The sequence below is a fragment of the Aulonocara sp. 'chitande type north' Nkhata Bay genome, linkage group LG19 (genome assembly GCF_057382095.1).
Source record: "Aulonocara sp. 'chitande type north' Nkhata Bay isolate Kocher_YH1m ecotype deep benthic linkage group LG19, A_spYH_male_GT1.1, whole genome shotgun sequence".
NCBI lineage: Eukaryota > Metazoa > Chordata > Actinopteri > Cichliformes > Cichlidae > Aulonocara > Aulonocara sp. 'chitande type north' Nkhata Bay.
Window position 1 is genome coordinate 5,705,633 of NC_141362.1, and position 27,250 is coordinate 5,732,882.

General features: G+C 43.2%; 1 protein-coding gene across 1 annotated transcript in view; it reads right to left on the minus strand.

Annotated features, from left to right (window-relative positions):
* npas3 (neuronal PAS domain protein 3) overlaps window positions 1-27,250 on the minus strand; it is a 387,868-nt gene that overhangs the window by 115,023 nt on the left and 245,595 nt on the right. The window contains exon 5 of the mRNA XM_086274721.1: window positions 11,649-11,738. Within this exon, the coding sequence (XP_086130847.1) occupies window positions 11,649-11,738 (90 nt within the window). The remainder of the gene's footprint in view (window positions 1-11,648; window positions 11,739-27,250) is intronic.

Here is a 27,250-nt window from a genome sequence, read left to right on the forward strand (position 1 = left end):
GCCACCAAAGCGAAAGCCCTCCGCCACTTGGCTGCGCCTAGAAATCCTGTCCATAAAAATTATGAACAGAACCGGAGACAAAGGGCAGCCCTGGCGGAGCCCATCACCCACCGGGAACGAGTCCGACTTATTGCCGGCAATGCGAACCAAGCTCTTGCAACGGTTGTATAGGGATTGAATGGCCCGTAGCAATGGGCCAGACACCCCATACTCGCGCAACACCTCCCACAGGACGCCCCGAGGGACACGGTCGAATGCCTTCTCCAGGTCCACAAAACACATGTAGACTGGTTGGGCAAACTCCCATGCACCCTCAAGTATCCTCGAGAGGACAAAGAGCTGGTCCAGTGTTCCGCGACCAGGACGAAAACCGCATTGTTCCTCCTGTATCCGAGGTTCGACTAGCGGACGAACCCTCCTCTCCAGCACCCTGGCATAGACTTTCCCGGGGAGGCTGAGGAGTGTGATCCCCCTGTAGTTGGAACACACCCTCCGGTCCCCCTTCTTGAAGATGGGGACCACCACCCCGGTCTGCCAGTCCACAGGTACTGCCCCTGATCTCCACGCAACATTGCAGAGACGTGTCAACCAAGACAGCCCTACAACGTCCAGAGCCTTCAGGAACTCGGGGCGGACCTCATCGACACCAGGGGCTCTGCCACCAAGGAGTTGTTTAACTGCCTCAGTGACCTCGCCCCCGGAAATTGGTGGGTCACACCCCTCATCCCCAGACTCTGCTTCCTCCCCGGAAGACGTGTCAGTGGGATTAAGGAGGTCCTCGAAGTATTCCTTCCACCGCCCGACAATTTTCTCAGTCGACGTCAACAGCGCTCCGCCAGCACTATACACAGTGCAGGTAGAGCACCGCTTTCCCCTCCTGAGACGCCTGACGGTTTGCCAGAATCTCTTCGAGGCAGTCCGAAAGTCTTTTTCCATGGCCTCTCCGAACTCCTCCCACACCCGAGTTTTTGCTTCAGCCACTGCCCGAGCCGCATTCCGCTTGGCCTGTCGATACCTGTCGGCTGCCTCCGGAGTCCCACAGGCTAACCAAGCCCGATAGGCCTCCTTCTTCAGCCTGGTGGCTCCCTTCACCTCTGGTGTCCACCATTTGGTTCGGGGATTACCACCACGGCAGGCACCAACCACCTTGCGGCCGCAGCTCAATGCAGCAGCTTCGGCAATGGAGACGCTGAACATGGTCCATTCGGACTCAATGTCCCCAGTCTCCCTCGGAATGCTGTTGAAGCTCTGCCGGAGGTGTGCGTTGAAGATCTCGCGGACTGGGGCCTCTGCTAGACGTTCCCAGCACACCCTCACTACGCGTTTAGGTGCACCAGGTCTGTCCAGCGTCCTCCCCCGCCACCTGATCCAACTCACCACCAGGTGGTGATCAGTTGACAGCTCAGCCCCTCTCTTTACCCGAGTGTCCAGAACATATGGTCGCAGGTCTGGTGATACGATTACAAAATCGATCATCGACCTACGGCCTAGAGCATCCTGGTGCCACGTGCACTTATGGACACTCTTATGTTCGAACAGGGTGTTCGTTATGGCCAAACTGTGATTAGCACAGAAGTCCAATAACAAAGCACCGCTCGGGTTCAGATCAGGGAGGCCGTTCCTCCCAATCACGCCCCTCCAGGTCTCGCTGTCGTTACCCACGTGAGCATTGAAGTCTCCCAGCAGGACAACAGAGTCTCCAGGTGGAGCACCTTCCAGCACCCCCCCCAGGGACTCTAAGAAGGCTGGGTACTCCGAACTGCCACTCGGCGCATAAGCGCAGATGACAGTCAGGACCCGTTCCCCGACCCTAAGGCGCAGGGAACAAACCCTCTCGTCCACCGGGAAAAACCCCAACGTACCGGCAGCAAGCCGAGGGGATATAAGAATACCCACCCCAGCCCGCCGCCTCTCACCAGGGGCAACTCCAGACTGAGACAGAGTCCAGCCCCTCTCCAGGAGACTGGTTCCAGAGCCCAGACAATGCGTAGAGGTGAGCCCAACTATATCTAGCCGGTACCTCTCAACCTCACGCACCAACTCAGGCTCCTTCCCCACCAGAGAGGTGACATTCCATGTCCCTATTGCCAGTCTTGGCAGCCGGGGGTCGGTCCGCCAGGGCCTCCGCTCCTGGCCGCCACCCGGCTCACAATGCACCCGACCCCTATGGCGCCTCCTGCGGGTGGTGGGCCTGCGGGAGGATGGGCCCATGTCTCCTCTTCGGGCTGTGCCCGGCCGGGCCCCATGGACTAAGGCCCGGCCACCAGACGCTCGCCCTCGGGCACCCTCCCCGGGCCTGGCTCCAGGGCGGGGCCCCGGTAACCCTATCCCGGGCAGGGTAAACTGTTCCCTCGATATTCTTTTCATGGGGGTCTTCTGAATCGCTCTTTGTCTGGTCCCTCACCCAGGACCAGTTTGCCATGGGAGACCCTACCAGGGGGCAAAAGCCCCCAGACAACATAGCCCCTGGGATCCCTGGGACACACAAACCCCTCCACCACGATAAGGTAGCGATTCATAACTCTTCAACTGGCATTATTGGACACTTGAGGGTTAAAACGCAAGTAGGACGTCCTTTTTTGCTCATCATTTAGAAGTTTGAAAATGTAATAATTAAAATGTATTTCTGAGAAAGTCAATCACTGGTAACAAACACTGAAGCACAATTCAACAGGGGCTCGTCTGTTTCATTCCTCTTGTACATATCTCTTTAGTTTCCCTGTGAGTCCACCCCCTCACACACACCGGCCACGCCACATCCCATCATCCCCTTGGTGTGTCGCTGTGGCGATTGTTTGGAACAAAAGGTGGAGGAAGCTCTCTGAGGTCCAGATAACCTCCTGCAGCTTCCTGTCAGCATGCTAATACGCCTCTTTTCACACCAGACAACAGGGTCACACACACTTACTCGCACACGCACGCCATTTGTACAGTGAAAGACCAGAAACCTTCTTTCTTTTCTTTTGGTTTGTTTTTTGTACTCCTTTTCACAAGTCACTCAGTGTCTTTTGTTGTTTTCTGGCCTGTCCCTTTGCTCCATCTTTCTTTCCTTCATTCTCTCTCCCCTTCTATTCCCACTGCTATCCTCTTTCCCTTATGTTCATCAGTTGTTTTAATGTTTCATCCAGTTACTATATATGCATTATATTTTTCCTCCTCCTTTGTTCCTTCTTCCTGTACGTCATCCCTCTGCCCTTGTGCTTCAAGGGATTTAACTTCCCTTTCACCCATATGTTAAAGGCCATGTCATCAACACTTTTCATCTATCCCTCCATTCTTTCACAGCAAAACCAAAGCGTAATCTGTCCTCTTTGACCTCCACCCACTCTCACTTCTCTTCATTTTCATTCCGTTTTCCCTCCTCACTGTAAGCATTTACATTGCCCTCCTTCTCTGTCCATCACACATTTAAGTTATCCACTTATGTCTCCTCTGTTCAGTTTTTTCTCTCAGTCCTCCTCCAACGTCATACTATCCCTTTACACACTTTAAGACTGAAGTTATTACAAACTTTCATCGCTTCTTTCTCCTTCTCCCTCTTCAACCCTCTCTTTCACTCCTTGCTTTATTCCTCCTCCTCTGTTATGTTAATTTTCTGTTTTCCTTTGCTCTTTCATGTTTTCCTTCTATCATTGCTAGTTTGCTTTTGTTAAGTCTTCCCTTTTTTATCCTTCTCTATCCCTTTGTTCATCCCTTCATCCTCTAACAGGACACACGCATGCACCACATTTTATAATTATTACTGATATTTTATTATCAGAGTGACATGGCAGTTCTAGAGTCAGTGCCATCAATTATGAATAGAAAAGTGTGTGTGTCTGTGTGTGGAAGAGTTCACTGAGGTGGCTCAATTAGCTGTGACCTTCCTCCTGCCCATCCCTACCCCTCTTCATCATCACCGCCTCCTTGTCTCCTCCCTCCTCCATCTCCCAGAATGCCCCTGTTTGACCTCATGCAAATGGCCGACCTCCCTGTCTCAAACGCACAAGGCAGAGAAAAAGGAGCAGCAAATGACGGAAGTAAGGGAGCAAGGAAAGGTTGAAGGGAATGAAGATGGGACAGGAGAAAAAAACTTATTTAAAATGGATTTTAAAACATTAAAAAAACATAATGAAAATTTGTAATGAATTCATAAAAAAGACTACATATTAAAATCAATTAAATTAATTTGCATCATAAATAGTCGACATGATAAATGAATTGCATTAAAATAAAACAATTAACTACATTAAAGGTTTTGTGAAAAAAAGTAAAATAAAGCAGTGATAGAAAAAAATCATAAATATACATTAAAAATATTAATATATAAAAATATTACACACATACATTAAAGAAATTTACATTAAAGCCAAAAAGAAGATGAGAACAGGATGAATGAGGGAGAGAGAGAACAACACTTTTAGAAGGAAAAAAGAAAGAAAAAGAAATCAGAATCATGAAGGAGAAAATCTGGTTTTATATTTAAATCAGGTGAAGGGCCACTATTAGGTGGATAAGGTTGCTGAAAGGCTGGACTAAAGACATTACTCAACTCAGCAAACACATTAGTAGAAAGGTGATTATTCTATCGAGGGTGGAATCAAGGGTGTTTTCAATTTAGAAAAGTAGAATATATGACATAGATGTTGAACTGGAATGCACAAGTGTTGCTAATAAAGCACTTGATGACAGCGGGGAGGAAGAACTCCATTAAACAGGAAGAGACCTCTCACAGAACTACACTCAGGCAGGCGAAGCCAAAAAGTAATATGTTGTATTGTGATATATACGCACAAAAAAAGCTGCTCATTGCATCATGGAAAGTGATATGAAACCATCTTAGTTAAGTAGAAGCACATTTTCTGCTGGTGGATAATGAACTTTGTTTCATTTGGGTTTTCCTGTGTGTGTTACTCCTGTTTATATGGAGCTTTTATAGTCTTACCAACTACTCAAAGTATTTTTAACTACAAGTTACACAGACAGTGCTTTTATTTTGTAATATATCTATCTTCCATTGATGGCCAATTTAGAATCACCAATGAACCTAACATGCTGTGGTGAACTGTTGGAGGAAGCTGAAGTACCTGGGAAAAAAACCCTTAGAGGTACAGGGAGGACATGCAAATGTCACAAAAGAAAGACCCCAATTGGGGTTTCAAACCAAGAACCTCATTGGTGTGAGGCACCAGTGTTAACCGCTGCACCAGTGTCTGACCAGCTCTGACTCCAGAAACCTGGATAAATACCTGACATAAGTAAATGCTGTAAGACGTAAAAATCAAATGCATGATCCAATTATTTAACAGAAGCACTTAACAGACGTGGAATTGCTTGTCACATAGATTTCAGAATCCATTGTCATCTGCTTGAAACAGTGATAGGCAGGTTAAACAATACCATTGTCCCAACACGTACATGTTACACCCAACATGTAAGGCTTATCATGTCAAAGTAGAACTACATATCAAACACATGTGTCTTTGTTGCATGTAAGCATTTCTAATATAATGAAAACCAGGACATTCATTTCCATAAAAGCACACTCAAAAATGGTGTTTTCAATGTCCACGCTGTGAAATGTAACCATTAATGTTTTCAAATGTTTCCCACTTACAGAGTACCCTTAGGTTTCTTGGTCGATATAAGAGCATGGTATTTTCTGGTATGTGAACATCAGTGTGGATGTTGAGAGACCAGAGGAAGGAAGAAGCAGACAATCTGACAGTCTGCTTTAGCTGCTTAATGCTAATTCATTCAATGTTCCCCCACAGACCAGCAGCCGCCCATTGGGAATACGGGTGGAAAGAGAGAGACAGACTGTGTGTGTGTGTGTGTTACTCCCAACCCGCTCTGAGGGAATGTGGATGGGAGTGAAAGAGAGCAGAGATCAGGCTCTGCCTCGCTTTCCAATGACCCTGTATTTGTGTGTGTGTGTGTCTGTGTGTGTGTACATATTTTTGTGTGAGTAGCATAAGTCTTATGTGCACTGGTGTGTGTGACCTTCCATGAGTGTGTGTATGTATGCATGGCAGCAGGTCTGAACATTGGAGAGCCTTTTTAAATGACAAAGACAGAAACAAATCACTTCACACACCTCTGCAACACACACAGACACAGACACACACACACACACACACACGCAAACAAACATGTTGTCTGGAAGGAGACCAGCCCAATCCACTGAACAAAGCAATAAAGAGAGAGACTATCTGATTCAGACTCTATGTCGATTGCCCACCATATATCAGCGTAAAAGGGAGATTTAAAGGGTAGTTCCAGCTTTCTTTCCTGCTGCTTTCCACCACAATCCAGTGGACCTACCAACATCATCTCATATCATGTTTTAACAGCATGTTGCCCTGCTTTCTGCTTTTTGTAAATGCATGTGTTTAGTTGTTTATTGTAATCTCAAACCCCGACTGTGAGAGCTGTGCTGCCAGAGAGAAGCTGACGCTACCATTTTCTTCTTCTTGTATAGAGTATAATGACTGGTGGCAAAACAAAGTTCACCAATATTCTCGCGTGCATACAAAAAGAATACTATATATGGACATATCTAAGTCTATAAACTTTGGTCCTAAAAATTGTTGTTCGTGTGTGCATGTGCATACATGTGTGCCCTCCTATGCTGTTGCATATACCGGCCTGGCATGAAGAGAGGCTGGCTGCCGACCACATTTGGGTGTAACGGGCGAGAATCCAGCAGACTAATTTGGGTCTGGCTGGGACAGCGCAGTTATTATTTTCCTCTGGACCATCAGGCAGAGGACACACAGCCATCTGCTGCACGCGCATACACAAACACACACGTCTCAATTATATCACTAAGAGGGCAGCTGCAAGCGCTGCCTGTCGTAAACACACACACACAACGTTTATAAGTACATGAACATGCACACATTATACTGTGTTGTTGGATCAACAGGGTGTTACAGAGAGACAGATTCTCCTGCTGGCGGCCTCTACAGAGAATGACAGGAAAGGGACACAGACAATGTTTCCATCCACCTGTTTCATGAGCATTTTGAATGAGGATGTGAAAAACTATGAAAACAAAAAGATGACATTGTATGCCAATCCCACCCCATGCTGCAAAAAAGTTGTTAACCTCTATGACTGCATCAATCTCTTTTTTCACTCTCTCTTAAAAAGGCGCACACAGTTAAATTCAATCCTGTCACAGGTGAAGAATGGCAGTATGTACAACAGTTTGTGAGATCAGAAACAAGTGTGAGATCAGAAATGTCACTTTTTTAAGCATTTTTTTCAGGTCAATTTTATCATCTTGTAAGCTATTTTGGTCAAAATCTGGAAAAAGCTCAACATGCAGAATCAAATTCAATTAAAAAAAAAAGTTAAAATGGACCCATCTGCACACTTCCAGAGCAAATCAAATCATTTTGATCAATTGTTGGATGCTACTAGACTAACTTTGCATGATTCATGATCTAAAATGCTCCCTCCCCTCCCTTTAAGATAATTTTCTTCTGATTGGAGGTCCCTCCCAAATAAGAGGTTTTAAAAGCTACAAAATCCTGCATTAAAATTCCAAAATGAGAAAAAAATTTAGCTTAAAAAAAGAAAAGAAAAGAAAAAAAAAGAAGCATGAGGTGAAGTTGAGGGAGAGGTGGGATGTTAACTTTTCGCAGCAGCCATGTTTAATTACAGCTCCACTCTTTGTTAATGACTCTATTAATAGGCTGTTTGATTGGCCGGCCACGTCCCCCGTCTCCCTGACGAGACAGCAAAGAAACGAGTTAAACGGGTAAATCCTCTTTACACATAAATCTGCCTGAAGATTGTTTCAGCGCCGACCACCAAGCGAGAAAATTCATAACCTCGTCAATTTGTTAAAAGGCTTAAAAAAAATCCTCCCTCACCTCCCCGCCACCCAGTCATTTCTCCTGCACGCCACGATCTAATTAAAGTTGAAAAATAATTAGCGATATATTTTCCTTCCTTTAAAGAGAAAAAATGAAAAAAAAGAGGGAAGGCCAGTGATTAAAGGAGAAGAGGAGGAAGGGAGAGCAATTAAGAGGATGGAGGTTGACGAACTCTGTGTACACATGTAGGATTACAGGGTGAGACTCGAACATAGCAGAGACAAGCTTGATCTCTCCCTCTCTCTCTGTCTTTCACTTCTTCTTCTTTTTTTTTAATCGGTGTGCCACTTCTTCAGCAGCTGATAAAAGCTGAAAGAACAAGATAACCAGCTCAGCGGAGCTGCCGGAAAAGCTTACGGGACCCGATTTGACAATTAATCAATTATTTGATAGAAATCATCAATCAATCTAAGTGGGGGGGATTAATCCAAGAGGTGGATAGAGAGAGATACAGAGACACAGTGATGGAGAGAGAGAAGAGGGGGAGTGATGTACCTTCTTCTTTAATTTGGTAAACTGATTGGCTTTTTTCCTTGTTTCCATATCTTAGAGCTTCCTATATCCAATTTACAGAGACAGAGTTTACAAACTAATGGAGAGAGAGAGAAAGGGAGAGCTACATCACAGATGGTAAATATGAGTTTCTTTCAACAAAACAATGCTCAGCTCAATTTACAGATATTGGAACGTGACTGTCAGAACATTATACACGAAGACCTCCAGTCAAAGAGGCAACTCGGATTCATTATCAAACATCCTGAGCTCCATTAGTAACCTCAGACTGTACAGAGGTTACTCTGTAACATAGTTTTCAGTGCAACTGGGAATAGAGAAATAATACACATGCTCAAATCCAAGACTTAAACCTAGCATCACAGGACAGGAGACACAAAGTTATTGGTGTGTGATTTGCTCCAGTCGCACACACTCGGGGTAAAGGTTGATACAACGTTGAAGATTACAATGACTGGACAAACCATAGATCTTTTTCTTTTTTATGCATTGAACAATGGTTCTGCCGGATGTTTCTTTCCTGTTAAAAGGGAGTTTTTCCCTTTATACTTTTGCCAACCCCCTGGGGGTCATCTGATTGCTGGGGTTTTCTCTCTGTTATTGTATGGGCTTTACTGTACCTTACAGGAGTGTTTCCCAACCTTTTGGAGCCATGGCACATATATAGCAGAAATGGCTCGGTGTGTCCCCAGTATACCTTATTCGCTTTCTTCTGATCACTACTCATGCTAGGGCCTTCATCTGGGTTGGAATTTTCTCCAGGATCCAGGACAGATCGACAAAGACTTTTTCTTTTGCAATATTTATCTATTGCTATTATGCGCTGTGTCGTCTCACAACATCACTATTATGTAATTTCGTCTTCGTCCTTTTCTGTTTTACAGGTAGTTGGCAACCCATTTAATTAGAGCAGGTAGTTGTACTGCCCTCTAGTGGAAGAGAATGTAATTGTTCTGGCCGTTACTCACACCTATCGCTTAGAGTACTAATCAGGTGGAACCAGTTAATCTTTCACGGCACACCTAATCATTTGGTTGGGAAACACTGCCTAAAAGTATAAAGCACATTGAGAAAAATGTTGTTGAGATTTGGCGCTTTAAAAATAAAAATAATATTCAATTTAATTGAATAAATGACAATTTCAGATGCCTAGAGTAAACTAGAAAAGACCCAGCCTAGCTAACTTAGACTGGATTAGTTGGTGGGGTTAGGTTGAATGCTAATTTCTCATAGCTGTGAATGTGAGTTTGAATGCTTGTCTGACTCTTTGTCTTAGCTTTGCCACCATCTGGTGACATGTCTGTTGTGAACCCTGCTTCTGGCTGGGATACCTGACTGGAGTAGGCTCCAGCACCCCTGCAACCCTGATAAATATAAGTTGAAAAGAATGGATGAATATAAAGAAATCCAAAGAATAGTTAATATATACTGAAGGACTGAGGGGTATTTGGGTTAATTTCAGCTTTTTAGTCCCATGACTTGTTAAGGAGTTATAGAATAAAAAATAAGGAAAACAATGAATCACAGCACAGCAATAGATGTCATGTCTATATATAGTTATGACATTTCCCGATCTAATCCTTATATTAGCAGAATATCACACATCAGTGCTTTCCACCAACTGTTACATGCATGATTTGTACGAACACTTTCTGATCTGCTAGTGCTATAAGTAAGGTTTGGCTAACATTCTGAAAATTCTTCTTGTATGTTTGAGAGTTTCACAAATCTCTCAAGAGTCTTTTTAATATTCATGCTGCACAGACACAAGGACACAATCATTGTCAGTTGTTCTCTGAAGGACTGTACGAGCGCCTCGCCTTACAATCCATCATGTAAACAAGTAAACATCGGTTGCTGACCTTCCAAATTGATTGTTACTGCCTGCTACAGTCGTATGCAATCAGGTGTTGGAATACGTGTCATTTTCCTGCCTGTGCCTTAGGTGTCCCTCTGTACTTCTGAAGCCAAGCCAAGGAAGAAAATACTATTTGTGTCACTGTGTCAACACAAAGTTTAGGGACCAAGTAACAAAGATTAGGCTAAGCTCACAAAAAGATTGTGGTGGAAAAACAACATGCACAAGAAACACAGATTCTGTTGTCAAAGTGATAGACTTTTTACACCAAACAGCTAACTAGTGGCCAGTTTTCACACACACATGTCCCTCAGTGCGGTTTCAACAAATATGTCCTCTCTGTTTGCATGGGGGCCTGGAAGGTACTTCCTATAAAACCAACCGAATGTAGCTCCTTGTTGACGATTGGCTCTTTGATCTATGTCCCCTTTCACAAGTCTTTGCAAGTGAATTGAAAAGGGTGCTTTTCCTGATTTCTACTTGTTGTGCAGTAGATGGCGTTTGGCACGCTGCTGAGACCTTTGTGCAGTGGTGCATTCAGGCACTGTGGGAATCACCAAATGTGGAACTCAGCTCATTAATAACATCTTTTTTTTTTGTAAAGAGAAAGCTTAGAAAAATGATTTGGCCTTAAAGATGACAATACAGATCACAAAACCAGTTGTGTTTGACAGCTGATGGCTACATTTCAAAGCAAACACTGTAGGATAATGAAACAAATTTGTTTCCTCTTATTAAAATTAAGTCAGCAAAAGCAGACAAACATGTCTAATGATGCTTTTTTTCCTTTTTTTACTCTGTATTTCCTGTTTTCATGAACAAATATTGGCATTTCGTACACAAGCTGACAGAAGCTACAATGTAAACAGGCTGATATGACAGTTTGAATCCTATTTAATTCAGCAACACACACACGCACACACACACACACGGCTTGTCAATACAGACTTATTAGTGCCTCCAAGGTCGATGTGTCGACCTTCAGGATGGACGCCTGTCTCTATTAACAGGAACTGGGGGAAAGTGAGCCAATTGAGACACAGAGCTCGTCACCAAGCTGACAAAGTACAATGACGTGCCCCCACCCCCATCCCAACACATACACACACATACACGGCAATAAAATATGCATTGTCGCTCGCTGCACAAATCAACAACCGTCCGACGAGCTGATGAGATTTTAAATGAGCCTTAATTTGTTGGGAATTGTCTTTGGTGACGATAGACGAGAGAAGGAAGAATGATAGAACAAGAGACGGACTAAATAAACACCAAGAGACAATCAGAGATAAAGATGGAGAGACAGAGAGAGAGAGACAAAGGATCGAAAAGAACAAGACTGAGCTTTGAGATGCTTAATGTTTTTTCTTGACATAGCAGTGACAAAACAGGCACACAGGTGTGCGACTTACCTGTGACAATCCCAGGTAGATGGAAACCGTCTCAGAGATGTAGAGGAAGCGCCCCTCTTTGTTTAGTGCAAATACAAACCCATCCAGAGACTGAAACAGAGAAAAAGAGAGGTGGACGTTAAATAGACTTCTCAAAAAAACTTTCTTGGGTACAGAGTGTAAATAAAAGATGGCATACGAGTTCATCCATTGGTTGTTTTTTTTAAATAAAAAGATGAAAATTGTGTTGATTTCCATAAAACTTGAAACTGCTGATTAAGACAATAAACTCATCAGAAAAAGGTTTTCTGTGTTCATAGAGGAAGGGAAATGAGAGTCATTCTCTCACAGACTTCTACACAGTCAGAAATTGTTTTGCAGCCCCACCAGTAAAAAGAATGTCGATTTACTTTACTTCTTTCCTTCTATCCTTACTTTAGGAATTAACTGCATATGCATAAAACATTTTTTAACCTAATTTTGCATGTTCACGATATTACTTTAGTGAGTTTCTCTTTTTCTATTGTTTTTAGTTAACAGCTACAGTGTTTTTCCACACTAGCTTTTAGTTGAGTTTTAGTTCAGCAGAATGACCTTGCTTCAAAAGCAGCTACCGACCCAACAAGTCAATAAAAGCCCATTAAAATGTAGCAGCTACAGCCACAATAGTCTTGATTGTGATTTCTTTTTTTCTTGTCAATCTCCTTCTTTGTGTTGTCTCTGTCACTTTCTTACCAACTAACCCCCCGCCCCCACTGTCACTTTGTTCTTGCCTAAAAAGATACAAATTCCCTACCTCTGCTGCTGTTAAACAATGGATGGTGGAGCTGTGTTCATGAGGACATCACAGAGCAGGAGGAAACAGTCCAACATAACACAGCAGATGGAAAATAAAGTAACTCATATTTCCTCCTGTTGACAATGTGACAGCAATGAAAACAGAAATCTGACAAATTTTCCAGATGTCACTGTGACATCGACATCTTTTCATTATTCGTAGGTTGTTTTAAACATTTGCTTTCAGTTCCTTCATTAAAAACAAATCTCAAGATTTAGCTGACAAGAGGATTTTTTTAAAAAATACATGGAAAAGTAAGTCCCTCTACACACACACACACACACACACACACACACACACACACACACACCTCCACAAAGACATCCAAGTGTGTCTAATGGTGTATTTCCGTGACGATCATGGTGCCACACTCGACTTCAGCAGCAAATCACACATGCAAAGATGACACACACATGCACATTTACACAAACGCACACACACACACTCAAGCAAATGCACGTCTGAGTGTGTCCAATGCTGCTGTTATGGGAAGATCATGGCAGAACACTCGACTCCTTGAACACAATACACTGGATCCAAGCACACACAGACACACACAAAGGCAATGATACTCCAGAGGTCAGCCAGGTTAATTACATGTAGCGTCCTACTGTTATTGGTAATACACGGTTTCCTCCTGTGTGCACATGCATGTGTGCATGCTAGTGTGTGTGCGTGTTATATCTTGACACTAAGTGCATACTGCACGGTGTGTATTACTTTGGGAGAGAAAGAAGTGCAAGCAGTCTGAACCATTTAAAGGGATTGAAGATAACTGACTCAACTATTAGGTACAGTCCAAGACAATGTGTTTTTTTTTTCTTTCATCCGTTATTGGTCACATTATTGATCATGGATCAAAGCTATTGATCCAATAAAATGATTTAACATAGAAATACATTAAACTATCAAACAGCTACCAGAATGACTCCCCTTTTGGATGCTTTGATACTTTGAGGCTTTTACATTAATCAGAAAAGTGAGACAAAGAAAAAAGAGACTTTCTGGATTTTGACAGTTCAAATGTCATCTGTGTAGCAGCTAAGTAGCACCTTCGGTGTGACTGTTGGGTATTTAATTTTCTTCTTTCTCTTTGTCAGATATAAAGTGCTATTTGGAGATGGCCTTTAACCTTTTATGCCTGGCTAATTATTCTAATGCTTACATGGAGGTGTATGGGTATGTGTTGTCGCTGCACCCCCACCGCCTGTGTCCGTTTAGTCTGCCCTCTCAGCTAATGAGATGTTAATGAGATGTTAATCATCAGTGAGCCGCATCAATGTCCATCCATGCTGGGTTCCTCATTAACACACATCCTGACTCTTTCTAAGTAGGTGTGCGCAAGCTTTTGTGTGTATATGTGCAGTTGGGCACATGTTTGCTGTGTTTCTCTATCTGTGTGTGTGTGTTGTCAGATTACGATCCAGATGGTTGTTCTCTGTTTTGATGCCTTTCACTTTAAATGTCTTTATCCTCTAATAAGTTCATTATCCTTAGAAGACATTTAAACGTAACAGCTAGCTCAATACAATATTGGTTAGATATATTAATCTGGTCCCAATAACACACAGTTTATGAAAATATGACTGGAACCTGTTTTTGTGCTTTGCATAGAAAACAGAAAAATATAAAATGCATTCACACTACAAGTGACTAAATTGTAAAACGGACCATCGGGTCACCACTGAAGTGCTGCTCTTGGACTTGCCAGTATCATCTCTGGGCTTGTCTTCAAATGGACAGATAAATCCCAAGATATGGTTTATCTCTATATGACTGGCTGATGCTTCAGCACATCAAGCACAACTCTGATTCATTGCACATCACAACCATCAAGCACTGGCACGTGCCAGGCATCAGTTTGTAGCTTTGTAGCACCAGTTTCCATTGACATTACTAGTAGTCAGTTGCCTCTGCATAGCTAGTGTGAAAACAGCATTAGTCACTTTGTTTAAATCAAACCAGCTGGGGTTATGAGAGCCTGTGAGCTTTGCATATGCTGATTTTGTTCTTCCTCATTTGATGGGATAAAAAGTGGAAACAATTTACAGAAGACATGCCTTTGATAAATGTGCACTAGAACAAAGATGACTGAGACTTCGTTTTGCAGAGACACTACTACAAAGAAATGGAACTCAGACAATCTCCAACACTGTAATGCCACAGATGTTGGTCGTTCCTTCTTTCCCTAAAAGCCCCTCGACATTATATCCGAGCCAGTCCGGTGACTGGAACGATATAAGCTCATAGTTGAGCTTTTCAATAGTTTCAAATGTGCGATGGCAGACATCAGAGAACAGTCCAAGAATAGGTTTAAGAAGCTGGAGATTTGCATAATCAGATTTTACTGATAATTCTATACATGAAGTTTTAATAATCAGGCCGTTATTGGAATAAAGCTCTTTCCATTCACATGGCTAAGGGTTTGGCCTTGTTACCATTATGTAACAGTTTCTTGGACAAACACATATACCGGCAAGAATGAATAAATGGTCATGGTCCCCGTGCCTGCCCTCACAAGGCTACACTTGTGTTTTTGCTTTCTCTCTCTCTCTCTCCCCTACCTCTCTGCCTGGGCGGAGCTCACTGCTGGCTCCCGCCCTTGGCTCACACACCTGTTGGCGATCAGCTGATTTCCCGACTACTATTTGAGGCTGGGCCACAGATCTTGTCATCGCTGGATGATTGTGCTACTAACGTTAGTCTCTCTTCCCAGCTCCCGTGGTCTTGTACCTTTACGCCCTACCTTCGTGACTTGTGAGTGATTTTTCCCTTTCTTGTTCCAGTTTACCTTCCCGGACCTGTGACCTTCCAGCTGTACGAATGTGTGTGAGTTGGATGTGAGGACGTGAGCGAGCGTGAGAGAGAGAGCCTTCTCCTAATCCCTTGGAACCCTGGATTTTTCTCCGTCACTGTATATATTATCGCACTAGTGTGTAAATAAACGGTGCTCTGAGACGTCAACCTGTTCTGCGCTTGAGTCCCTGCTTTCAGATTGTGACAATTTCTTTCTTTCATTTAATTTTTACTGTGGACCTATTGCAAAAAAAATAAGAAAAACAAAACAAAAAACCTTAAAATTTCTATAATCAATAGTGTGAAAACACAAACTTTCCTGTCATTTGATTGTTTATCAATTACTCAATTACTGTGGTGTGGTATAAATGCCCATGGGGCAGATCTTTATCAGCAGGAAGCACTATTAAACTTGCAAATTATGTTAAAAGTTCCCATTTTTTCTCTCCTTCGTATATTCCACAGCCATCGAAGTCTTTGCCAAGCGGATTCTGACCCTCAGGCCTAGTGTCTGACACCCTTGCTCTAGAAAAACTTTCTTTGTAATGTTCAAAACTATGTAACAACCATTAAATTCACAGCCTTAGATGAACCATAATGCACAATATGTGTGAGAAGTAACTATTAGAACCTATGATACATCTACTTTGCTCAATTTTGTTAACAGAAGTCTTGTTGAGAGCCACTGAATAGTTACTATATTATAATATAAATGCTTAAATAGTTCCTGAAAAGCTAAAGGGGTCTAATAAACCTAAGTAAAGCCATAATCGGTTGATAGTTAGTCCCCATTTTCTTCAGCGAAAGCTGCTGAGGTTTCTTGGAAAATTGTGACACAGCTGGTACGCCTCTGTCTTTTTGCCCCTTTATACAAACACAAGCCAACAGGGGGAAAAGGCTGAGATGTGGAGATAATCACAACCTGTGTTTTTCTTTTTACAGTTTTATCATCTTGTCTGATTGAGGTCCAGGTTTAGCAACAAGCAGCTCCAGGTGAAGGAACGCAAATCTGCCCATTTCAGAGGGATTAAAATGGATTAATTAGAATTGGAAAAGCGAGTTGAAAGGTGGAGGCACGTGTGTGTGTGTGTGTGTGTGTGTGGGTGGGTGTGTGTGTAAATTATGCTGATATGAACTGATGTAAACACTCACACAGACAGATATAGATGTGCTGTAAACAAACATAACCTTGCTGACTGCTTTGTTAAGTCCCCGGTTGCCTCCCAGAGGTTAAGCAGGCCTCTGATTATTAGAGCTCTGAATCCAACCAGAGCACAAACCAAATTTTATTTTTCTGCTGTGAGCTTGTGGTTTTTCCTGGCAGAGTGTGATTGGACTACAAACCTAAATGGATATCAAAATGAAAAAGAATATAAATAAGCCTGTAAGAACATAATAACAATCTCACATTTAACCCTAAACCTCATCTGTAGCTTAAGCAGCAATAAGACTGGACTGGAGCCTGTAGGGCATGACAACCATTCACACTCACAATCACAGCAGTTAACCTAACACAACTGCATTCAGACTGTGGAGCAAGTCCACACAGAACGTGTAATGTCTGCATGAGGAGGGTGCAGCCAGCCCGTGAAACCAAACCCAAAATGATCTTGCAAAAAGACAACAGTGCGAACCACTACACTGCCAGGATGTCCTATCCAAAACTTGATGAGATCCACACCCACACTCTAAGCCAAATTCAGGCTTCATCAGACAGATTTGAGCTCTACAAACAAGACTAATCCAAAGACACTGAACCAGACAAAGACAATGAAACAACAGTGTAACCAGGATGAGCGACGCAGCCATTAGATGCAGTATCAGCTGACCTCAGCCTGTTTGCAGCGATATTGTTTTTCCTGGCCTTTGCTGTTTTCCACTTGTATTTGCATATTAATAACACATGCAGACACAGTGGGACCGTAGACCGTGTGTGCACTGTCTGGTTGGTCTATATGACTGTGCATATGGGTATGTTTGGGCTCTAGCTTGTTAATATTTTATTTTTCATAGTTGTGTGTGTGTGTCTGTGTGTGTGTGTGGATATGCATCCAGGACTTTATATTTACATGCATGCGCAGTGCAGAAAGACCAAGGATGAGTCTTAAGCACACACACACACACACACACACACACACACACACACACGCGCGCGCACCTCTGCACAAAATAAAGTAACAACACATCCAAACATGTAGAAAACACAAGTACGAACACACAAGGTGGAACTAAATGGACATTACGGCAGAAGTCACGCACTAAGGCACACATACACAGAGTCATTGTCTCTATCTCTTCTCCTCTCTCTCCCTCACACACACATGCACACATATACAAACACACGCCCTGTGGCAGCAGTCCGTGTGTGTGTCTCTTTATGAAATCACAGAGGGTCTGACCGCCTCATAGTAATTATGCTAATTGCCTGGATGCCCTTGCCTTTATTTATGCAGGGCTGCTAAGATAAATAAAAGGAAATTGCTTTGGATCTAACTGTATTCATTTCAGCATGCTAACTAGAACACTAACTCTGCTCTCTGAGTCTGTGTGTGTGCGCAGCAAGAGAGCAACGGAGCAAGTGAGTAGGGGGGTGAGGTGTTCACAGATTTGTTTACCCTTCACAAATTCTGCAGGTAATTGCAATTTTGATTGTATATTTATTTATTTTGCTCCGTGTGTGGATGGATTGTATTGATGCTGTGTGTGTGTGTTCACTTCCTGTCTCTCAGTCATAATGAAATGCTTTGTTCTATTAACCAGAATATAACTGTCTGAGAATCACAGACTGCTCTGAAGTGAAACTAAAGCTCCTGAACAAAACGATCATAAGAAGTGCTCATTTTAATATGCAGCTGAAGGAGTTTAAATTAAATACTTGCGATTTAAAGATTTATCAAGATGTATCTAGTGCAAAATCCTAAAAAAGCCTCCCAACATCACTGAACCACTGCAAGATCCAATGCGACCCACCCATATGCCTACTTTGATGCAAGTTCTAACTTATCAGGTGTCATATCTGCTGTGTTCCGATGTTGGCTCTGTTCTCTGCAGGATTATTCTGCTGCTGTTCTGTGTAGCATGAAGATGGAAGTAAGCATGTGACTATAGTCGTCCAGATTGCAAAACCTATATACACCAATGATAACATGGATAATAACATTGCGATCACTGACAGGTGAAGTGAATAACATTGATTGTCTCTTCATCATGGCGACTGGGTCAGAGCATCTTCAAAACTGCAAGGCTGGCCCATGTGGTCCAATAAAAACAGACATAGGCACGAAATGTTCATGCTGATTCTGATAGAAAGGTGTGAGAATACACAGAGCATCACAGTTTGTTGCGTATGGGGCTGCATAACCGCAGACCATTATTATCCCGTGCCCAACAATGGGCAGAACCGGACCACAGAGCAATGGAAGAAGGTGGCCTGGTCTGATGAATCATATTTTCTTTTAAATCGTTTTGATAGCCAGGTGCATATTCATCACCTACTTGGCAAATACCTGGCACCAGGATGCACTATAGGAAGAAGGCAAGCTGGAGGGTCAGCTTGATGGTTTGGGCAATGTTCTGCAGGGAAACCTTGGGTCCTGCCATCCATGTGGATCTTACTTTGACATGTACCACTTATCTAAGGATCTTTGCAGACCATGTCCCTTCTTTCATGGAAGCAGTATTCCCTGATGGCTGTGATTTCATACTTATCTACTAATCAGGCCATAAAGTGAAATGAAATGGTTTGAGGAGCACAACAATAAGTTTGAGGTGTTGACTTGGTGTCCAAATTCCCAGATTTCAATTCAATAGGGCAACTGTGGGACATCCTGGTCCAATCCATGAAGGCCTCACCTCGCAATGTACAGGACTTAAAGTATCTGTTGCCAACATCTTGGTGCCAGATAAAACAGCGCACCTTCAGGGGTCTAGTGGAATCCATGCCTTGAAAGGTCAGGGCTGTTTTGGCAGCAGAAGGGAGACCAACACAATATTAGACATGTGGTCAAAATGTTATCCTTGATCTGTGTATGTAACATTTAAAAAAAAATCACAGTAGCATAATGAAACAGCTTTGTTTGTCTAAAGTACGAAATGCAAGCACAAAATATTCTCATTTTAAAGTAAATGCCATATTAAGTACATAATAATAAAGAAGGAAGTTGGACGTCCAGATTGTGATTCTAAGAGCAAAGACTGAAGATAATGCCAACTTGTTTGTTCAACAGTTTAATGCACCTTCAAGGTGCCCCATCCATGTCTTGCTATGTAAGGTGGGTCTAATAAAATCAGTCTCACACTGTGACAGACTATACAGTATCAATTTGAAGGTGTCAGACTGTGCCGTGAACACAACAGTGTATAACAACAGATGAACATTATCCGCTTATATCAGCCATCTGTGCTGTTCTTTTGTATTCAAAATGAGGATTCACAAGGTTCCATCATTTCATTTTATGTGCGTTTCCCCTCCCAAACTTCAGATGTAATGTCACTCAGTGTATGCTGATTGGTTGGTTCATAGATTTGCATCATAGCAGCTGTCACACAGTGTGAGTCTGTCCTTAAATTTCTGACAGTCTGAATTTTGCTGCGGGCCTTTTCGGTCCACCAGAAGCTCCATATCATTCATTACTGGATGTGCATGATCTCATGTCATCACTATTTGGAAACACTGTCCACAAATTGCACCATGATTCTCTTATGACCAAGTCTGATAGTTTGTACTAACATTTCCTGCTACCCAAATGGTGAATTTGGGCTGATTTACATCGTCTAATCACCTTCCTGCAAACCTAAGTCAAATGCTTGAAGACACGTGTACAGAAATTGATAGAACTGCAGATAGAAACACCCAAATGTTAGGCCACAGATGTTAAAAAAAGAATACCACTTGATGCACAAACACACACACAGACACATGCACAAACACCCACACCCACAAATGTCCTAATCTGGGTGTTCAGACAGTAAAAGAAAGAATTGCAATTGATTAGTGAGCACTGCTGAATGGCTCGCTCCCTCTGCTTTCCACCTCCTGCAGATTACTGCATCGATCGCCTTCACACACACGCGCGCACCACACAACAGATGAGGCCATCTTTTAACCATTCAGAACAGCGGTTTAAATGTTACTGTCTAGCTCTCTGCCTCTTAATGACAAATGGAAAGACTGTGTGTGTGTGTGTGTGTGTGTGTGTGTGTGTGTGTGTGTGTGTGTGTGTGTGTGTGTGTGTGTGTGTGTGTGTGTGAGAGAGAGAAGGAGGGCGAATAAATTGTAGGATAAGACAGAGAAATGGAGGGAAAGGGTGATGTATAGGAATGACAAATAAAGAAATCAAGAAACAAAGAGAAAGAGGAAAATGGAGGGCAGGTGATTAAAGACAGAGAGAAAAAAGACAATCAAACGTGGATAAAAGACAAACATATTGACAACACACAGAAAAAGCAAAAGTGAAAATTAAAAAGTAATAACAAGGCTGATTAAAGAGGCAGAGCTAAAGTATTGAGGACTGAACATTATACCTATTGACTAGTGTGATACTTTGACACACGGTTTTGAATCCATGCCTCCAATCGTCTGTCTTTTCCAGCAGATGTTAAACCTGGCTGTGGGAATTTGCTCCCATTCAGGGTGATGAGGTCTGGATCACAATTTTTGTTGTGGTTATTCCCAAATGTGTTGGATGGGGTTGAGGGCAGAGCTCTATGCCCAGCAATCACATTATTGCACTCCCAACTATGAATAGTACTTTATCTCTTTTACATCTATAAGAACTTGAAATGTTTTGTTTACCTATCAACCAAGTCCAACCATATGCTCACTTTGTGGCTCTATAAGTAAGTCACCTAACTTCCGCCATCGTTTTGTCATTATTGCTGTCACCACTAGAGTGCATGGAGTATTGGTTATATATACTGATGCTGACTGTAAGGTCCCTGTCAGTACTCTCGCGGCAGCATTTTGGATGAACTGAAGGCTTTTCATTGTTCATTATTATTAACTTGATAATAATAACAAACGTACAATCAGTTCATAAATGCATGAACTACTTCTTTAGCATCACTCTGAGAGAGGATGTTTCTAATTTTAGAGATATTGCATAAATGCAGGAAAGCAGTCCTACATATTTGTTGAATATGCTCAGTGCAGGGCATTTCCTGGACAAAAAGATTTCAAGATTTCTCACAGTGTTACTGGAGGCCAAGGTATTTCTATCCAAAGTAAGCATTTGGTTAGACACTATGTTTTTTAAGACTTACTACATAGTTTGAAGTGAGTGGCTGGTTTTAAAATCATTGTGTGTTGCAACATTAAGCTGTTCTTTACTTTGTACCATGGAGCTTAAGCTAGAAAAAGAAATACTTTTGTGTCAACATGCTTTTGGTTGCAGAGCAAAAAAAGAAAAGAAAAAGTGAAGGAGAGTAATGTACAAAGAGAGAAATGTGGAAGAAAAGTAGTACATTCTGTAGGAAAAAACACAAACTGGAGAAAAAGAAGAAAAATGAGAAAAAGATGCAAACCAGTTGGCAGAAGAAGTGCCATTCATGACAAACAGAAGAATAAAGACTAGTCAAACAGAAACAGAATCACCACAAGGAATGAATAACAGGGGAAGATTAATGGAAGAGAAGGACATTGACAGATGTGTTATTAATTGCAGGGAAGGGTAATACAGGACTGTTTCTTTATAACCAGAGAAACCAGTTAGAATGAGTTTTGCAATGCAAGGAACTTCCTAAATGTATTTCATCAGTCTCTTCCTCTCAAAGTTTTGTCTTTGTGAGGTAACAGCTTGACTGTGTCCACATTAGAAGAATTCAAAATATAAGTTAATGTTTACAAGAGTGTGTCTGCATGCTTTGCGTTTAGCATATGGCTTTTTTTACAGTCTGACACCTCTGGGTTTTAAAGGAGCAGTTCCCTCGTTTTATTCCAGTTCACTCCCAGTTCTCTCATTAACAGCAACTGGAACAACTGGAGCAGCAGACACTCAGCTGTATGGTGATAATAAAAACCTCCCTCTCCCAGTGCCTGTAAACAAAATATTTGTCTGGTTTCATTTTTATCAACTGCCTTTTTTAAAGCAGCCTGGTCAACTGAACATTTGCCAACTGACAATAATGTGTTATATTAAAAAAAGATCTTCTGCTCATTTCTGTTTGGCACAATTTATAGAAAGTTCATTCAGGTTCCTCGCTAATTCGGGGATGTGTGCTTTTCTTAGTGGTTAAAAAAATGATTGGTGGTACCTCCCTTTTGCATTAATTGGTCAAGATTGTGGACTCAACATAATAAATGAATTGAAGATGAACACATCGATCAGGGAGACTTAATCTAGAATAATCAATGCCATAAAATTGCATTACAGCAGTACTTATTCTACTAAATTGTGGCAAGTTTGATTCATAAAGATGTTGTCCCCTTGTCGTTTGACAGTTTGTATATGCCATATGCAGTGTGCCAAGACCACTTATGAATTGATTTTACCATAAAGAAAAAAAAAATCCTGTGGTCCTTTCAATTAAATGGAAAAAAAAATACAGTGCCTAAATATTATGACTATATATCAGATCTGAGACTTGTAAACTTTAGGCCTAAGATTGGCGGGTTTGAACTTCCTGTTAGAGAGCTGAACTGCTTCCTGTCCAACTAATGTACTGACAAGCAGCATCAAGAGCCAGGCTGACATTCTGCCTGCAAAGGTCAACACACACTCAAATGCATACACTTATAAGGGCAGCACACTCAAACTGATGAACACACAACATCTTGCTATCATTGCCAAGTCCAAAAGGTCAACTTCACACCGATTGGTGATAGAACTATCAAATGAACCAATCAATACCCAGGAGGAGCAGAAAGAGGTGACGGAGGAGGGGGGGAGGCTAAAGGCAGAGCACTTAGGATGCAAGCCTATAGAGAGATAGAATGGGCTACGGAGAGAAAAAGCTGTCGGTGGGATGCAAACAGAAGGAGAAGACATAGGTAAGAGAAAGGGAAAGAGAAACAGAAACACAAAAAGCAGGCATGGATATAGAAGTGAGGTAAGGAGATAAAGAAGTTCAGGAAATGGGAGGAGGAATTATCACAAAGGTCACCATGTCAGTATATGAAAGCAACAGGAAAAGTAAAGGGGAAGCTTTGGCTTGAGAACTGAGGAGTTAAAGAGATGGACGGAAGAGGTGAGGGATGACAACGGTTCAGAAAGGTCAACACATGTCAATACTGGAAAGAGAGAGAGATCAGTATGTAACAAAGAGAGCAAAAGTTAATGCATGAAAAATGAGATCCATGTATTTATGCAACAACAACAAAAATACAGTGGTATGTCTTTATTCAGGTAACTGTGACACATGACTGAAAAATATGCAAACAGGTTTGTACAACTATGTCCAGTATATATATAAAAAAAAACACCCAGCACGCCCCTGCGGGCAGTTTATCCTTCAAGCTCGGGTCCTCTACCAGAGGCCTGGGAGCTTGAGGGTCCTGCGCAGTATCTTAGCTGTTCCCAGGACTGCGCTCTTCTGGACAGAGATCTCCGATGTTGTTCCCGGGATCTGCTGGAGCCACTCGCCTAGCTTGGGAGTCACCGCACCTAGTGCTCCGATTACCACGGGGACCACCGTTACCTTCACCCTCCACATCCTCTCGAGCTCTTCTCTGAGCCCTTGGTATTTCTCAAGCTTCTCGTGTTCCTTCTTCCTGATATTGCTGTCATTCGGAACCGCTACATCGATCACTACGGCCGTCTTCTTCTGTTTGTCTACCACCACTATGTCCGGTTGGTTAGCCACCACCATTTTGTCCGTCTGTATCTGGAAGTCCCACAGGATCTTAGCTCGGTCATTCTCCACCACCCTTGGGGGCATCTCCCATTTTGACCTCGGGACTTCCAGGTTATACTCGGCACAGATGTTTCTGTACACTATGCCGGCCACTTGGTTATGGCGTTCCATGTATGCCTTGCCTGCTAGCATTTTGCACCCTGCTGTTATGTGCTGGATTGTCTCTGGGGCATCTTTACACAGCCTGCACCTGGGGTCTTGCCTGGTGTGATAGACCCCAGCCTCTATGGATCTTGTGCTCAGAGCTTGTTCCTGTGCTGCCATGATTAGTGCCTCTGTGCTGTCTTTCAGTCCAGCTTTGTCCAGCCACTGGTAGGATTTCTGGATATCAGCCACCTCCTCCATCTGCCGGTGGTACATACCGTGCAGGGGCCTGTCCTTCCATGATGGTTCCTCGTCTCCCTCCTCTTTCTTGGGTTTCTGCTGCCTGAGGTATTCACTGAGCACTCGGTCAGTTGGGGCCATGAGTAGGATGACGGACCTATGGATATATATATATATATATATATATATATATATATATATATATATATATATATATATATATATGTAGTTGTCAGCCACCTCCTGTACATGGATGACATCAAGCTGTATGCCAAGAGTGAACGAGACATCGATTCACTGATCCCCACCACCAGGATATACAGCAATGTCATCGGAATGTCGTTTGGACTGGAGAAGTGTAGTCGGATGGTAACAAAGAGAGGGAAGTAGTCAGAACGAAGGGGATCAAACTACCAGAAGGCAACATTGCAGACATAGAGGACAGTTATAAGTACCTGGGGATCCTGCAGGCGAATGGGAACCATGAAGAGCCCGCTAGGAAAGCTGCAACCACCAAGTACCTGCAGAGGGTCAGGCAAGTCCTGAGGAGTCAGCTGAATGGTAAGAACAAGATCCGGGCTATCAACACCTACCGTGATCAGGTACCCTGCTGGGGTAATAGGCTGGCCAAAGGAAGAGATAGAAGCCACTGACATCAAGACAAGAAAGCTCCTTACCATGCATGGAGGGTTTCACCCCAAGTCCAGCACCCTGAGGCTGTACGCTAAGTGGAAGGAAGGGGGCCGGGGACTGGTGAGTGTCAGCACCACAGTCCAGGATGAGACAAGGAACATCCACGAATACATCACGAAGATGGCCCCAACTGACCGAGTGCTCAGTGAATACCTCAGGCAGCAGAAACCCAAGAAAGTAGAGGAAGGAGAGGAACCATCATGGAAGGACAGGCCCCTGCACGGTATGTACCACCGGCAGATAGAGGAGGTGGCTGATATCCAGAAATCCTACCAGTGGCTGGACAAAGCTGGACTGAAAGACAGCACAGAGGCACTAATCATGGCAGCACAAGAACAAGCTCTGAGTACAAGATCCATAGAGGCTGGGGTCTATCACACCAGGCAAGACCCCAGGTGCAGGCTGTGTAAAGATGCCCCTGAGACAACCCAGCACATAACAGCAGGGTGTAAGATGCTAGCAGGTAGGGCATACATGGAACGCCATAACCAAGTGGCCGGCATAGTGTACAGGAACATCAATGCCGAATATGGCCTGGAAGTGCCGAGGTCAAAATGGGAGATGCCCCCTAGGGTGGTGGAGAATGACCGAGCTAAGATCCTGTGAGACTTCCAGATACAGACGAACAAAATGGTGGTGGCTAACCAACCGGACATAGTGGTGGTAGACAAACATGAGAAGACGGCCGTAGTGATCGATGTAGCGGTTCCGAATGACAGCAACATCAGAAAGAAGGAACACAAGAAGCTTGAGAAATACCAAGGGCTCAGAGAAGAGCTCGAGAAGATGTGGAGGGTGAAGGTGACGGTGGTCCCAGTGGTAATCGGAGCACTAGGTGCAGTGACTCCCAAGCTAGGCGAGTGGCTCCAGCAGATCCCGGGAACAACAGCGGAGATCTCTGTCCAGAAGAGCGCAGTCCTGGGAACAGCTAAGATACTGCGCAGGACCCTCAAGCTCCCAGGCCTCTGGTAGAGGACCCGAGCTTGAAGGATTGACCGCCCGCAGGGGCGAGTGGGGAATTTTTTTTAATTTTTTTATATATATTACATATATATATATATATATATTACATATATATATATATATATATATGACAAATTACAGCGCAGTTGATGGAACGACTGCCATTCTCCAAAAGTTGATTCTGTTCATCTGGACGTAGCATTTTGTGGGAGAAACGTTTCGCCACTCATCCAACGTACTTCTTCAGTCTCAGCTGACTGCAGGTTTCCCCAATCTTATAAACAGTACATTTGCATAATGACTGAAACCAGCCCATTGTTCCTTCAGTGGGCTGGTTTCAGTCATTATGCAAATGTACTGTACAGGAACAATGGGCTGGGAGGTCAGTTCCTTAATCTTAATTATGCAAATTCTCATGACCAGTGATCAACAACCACTGACCAAAGCACACTGATCAAAGACTACTGATCGATGGCCATGAGTACCATTCACAGAGAGTTGTTCAATGGCTGCAATCACAGCATTATAAGATGGCAAAAGATGTACCCTTAGGCACCCTCCTTGACTCAGAGATGGTTTTTCCCTTTTCATGTAAACGGCCTCCTTGACTCCGCGTTCAAACCAGCATTCCTCCCTGTCCAAGATGTGTACATCCTCATCATTGAAAGAGTGGGCACTGGCCTGTAGGTGTAAATAGACTGCAGAGTCCTGGCCTGACGAGGTAGTTCTTCTGTGTTGTGCCATCTGCTTCGCCAGAGGTTGTTTGGTTTCCCTGATGTATAAATCCTGGCAATCCTCCTGGCACTTAACAGCGTACACTATGTTACTCTGTTTGTGTCGGAGGACCCTATCCTTGGGGTGGACCAATTTTTGGCGTAGTGTGTTTTGGGGTTTAAAAGCCACAGAGACTCTGTGTTTAGAAAAAATGCGTCTCAACTGCTCCGATACTCCTGACAAGTCCAGCTGGGATAACCACATTTACTCAGGGCCTTCTTGATGTGATGTTCTTCTGCCTCCCTGGCTGCTGTGTCAGTGGGGATGGTGTTCGCTCTGTGTTGTAGCGTCCTGATGACACCCAGTTTGTGCTCCAGTGGATGATGAGAGTCAAACCTTAAATACTGATCCGTATGCGTAGGTTTACGGTACACGTCAGTTTTTA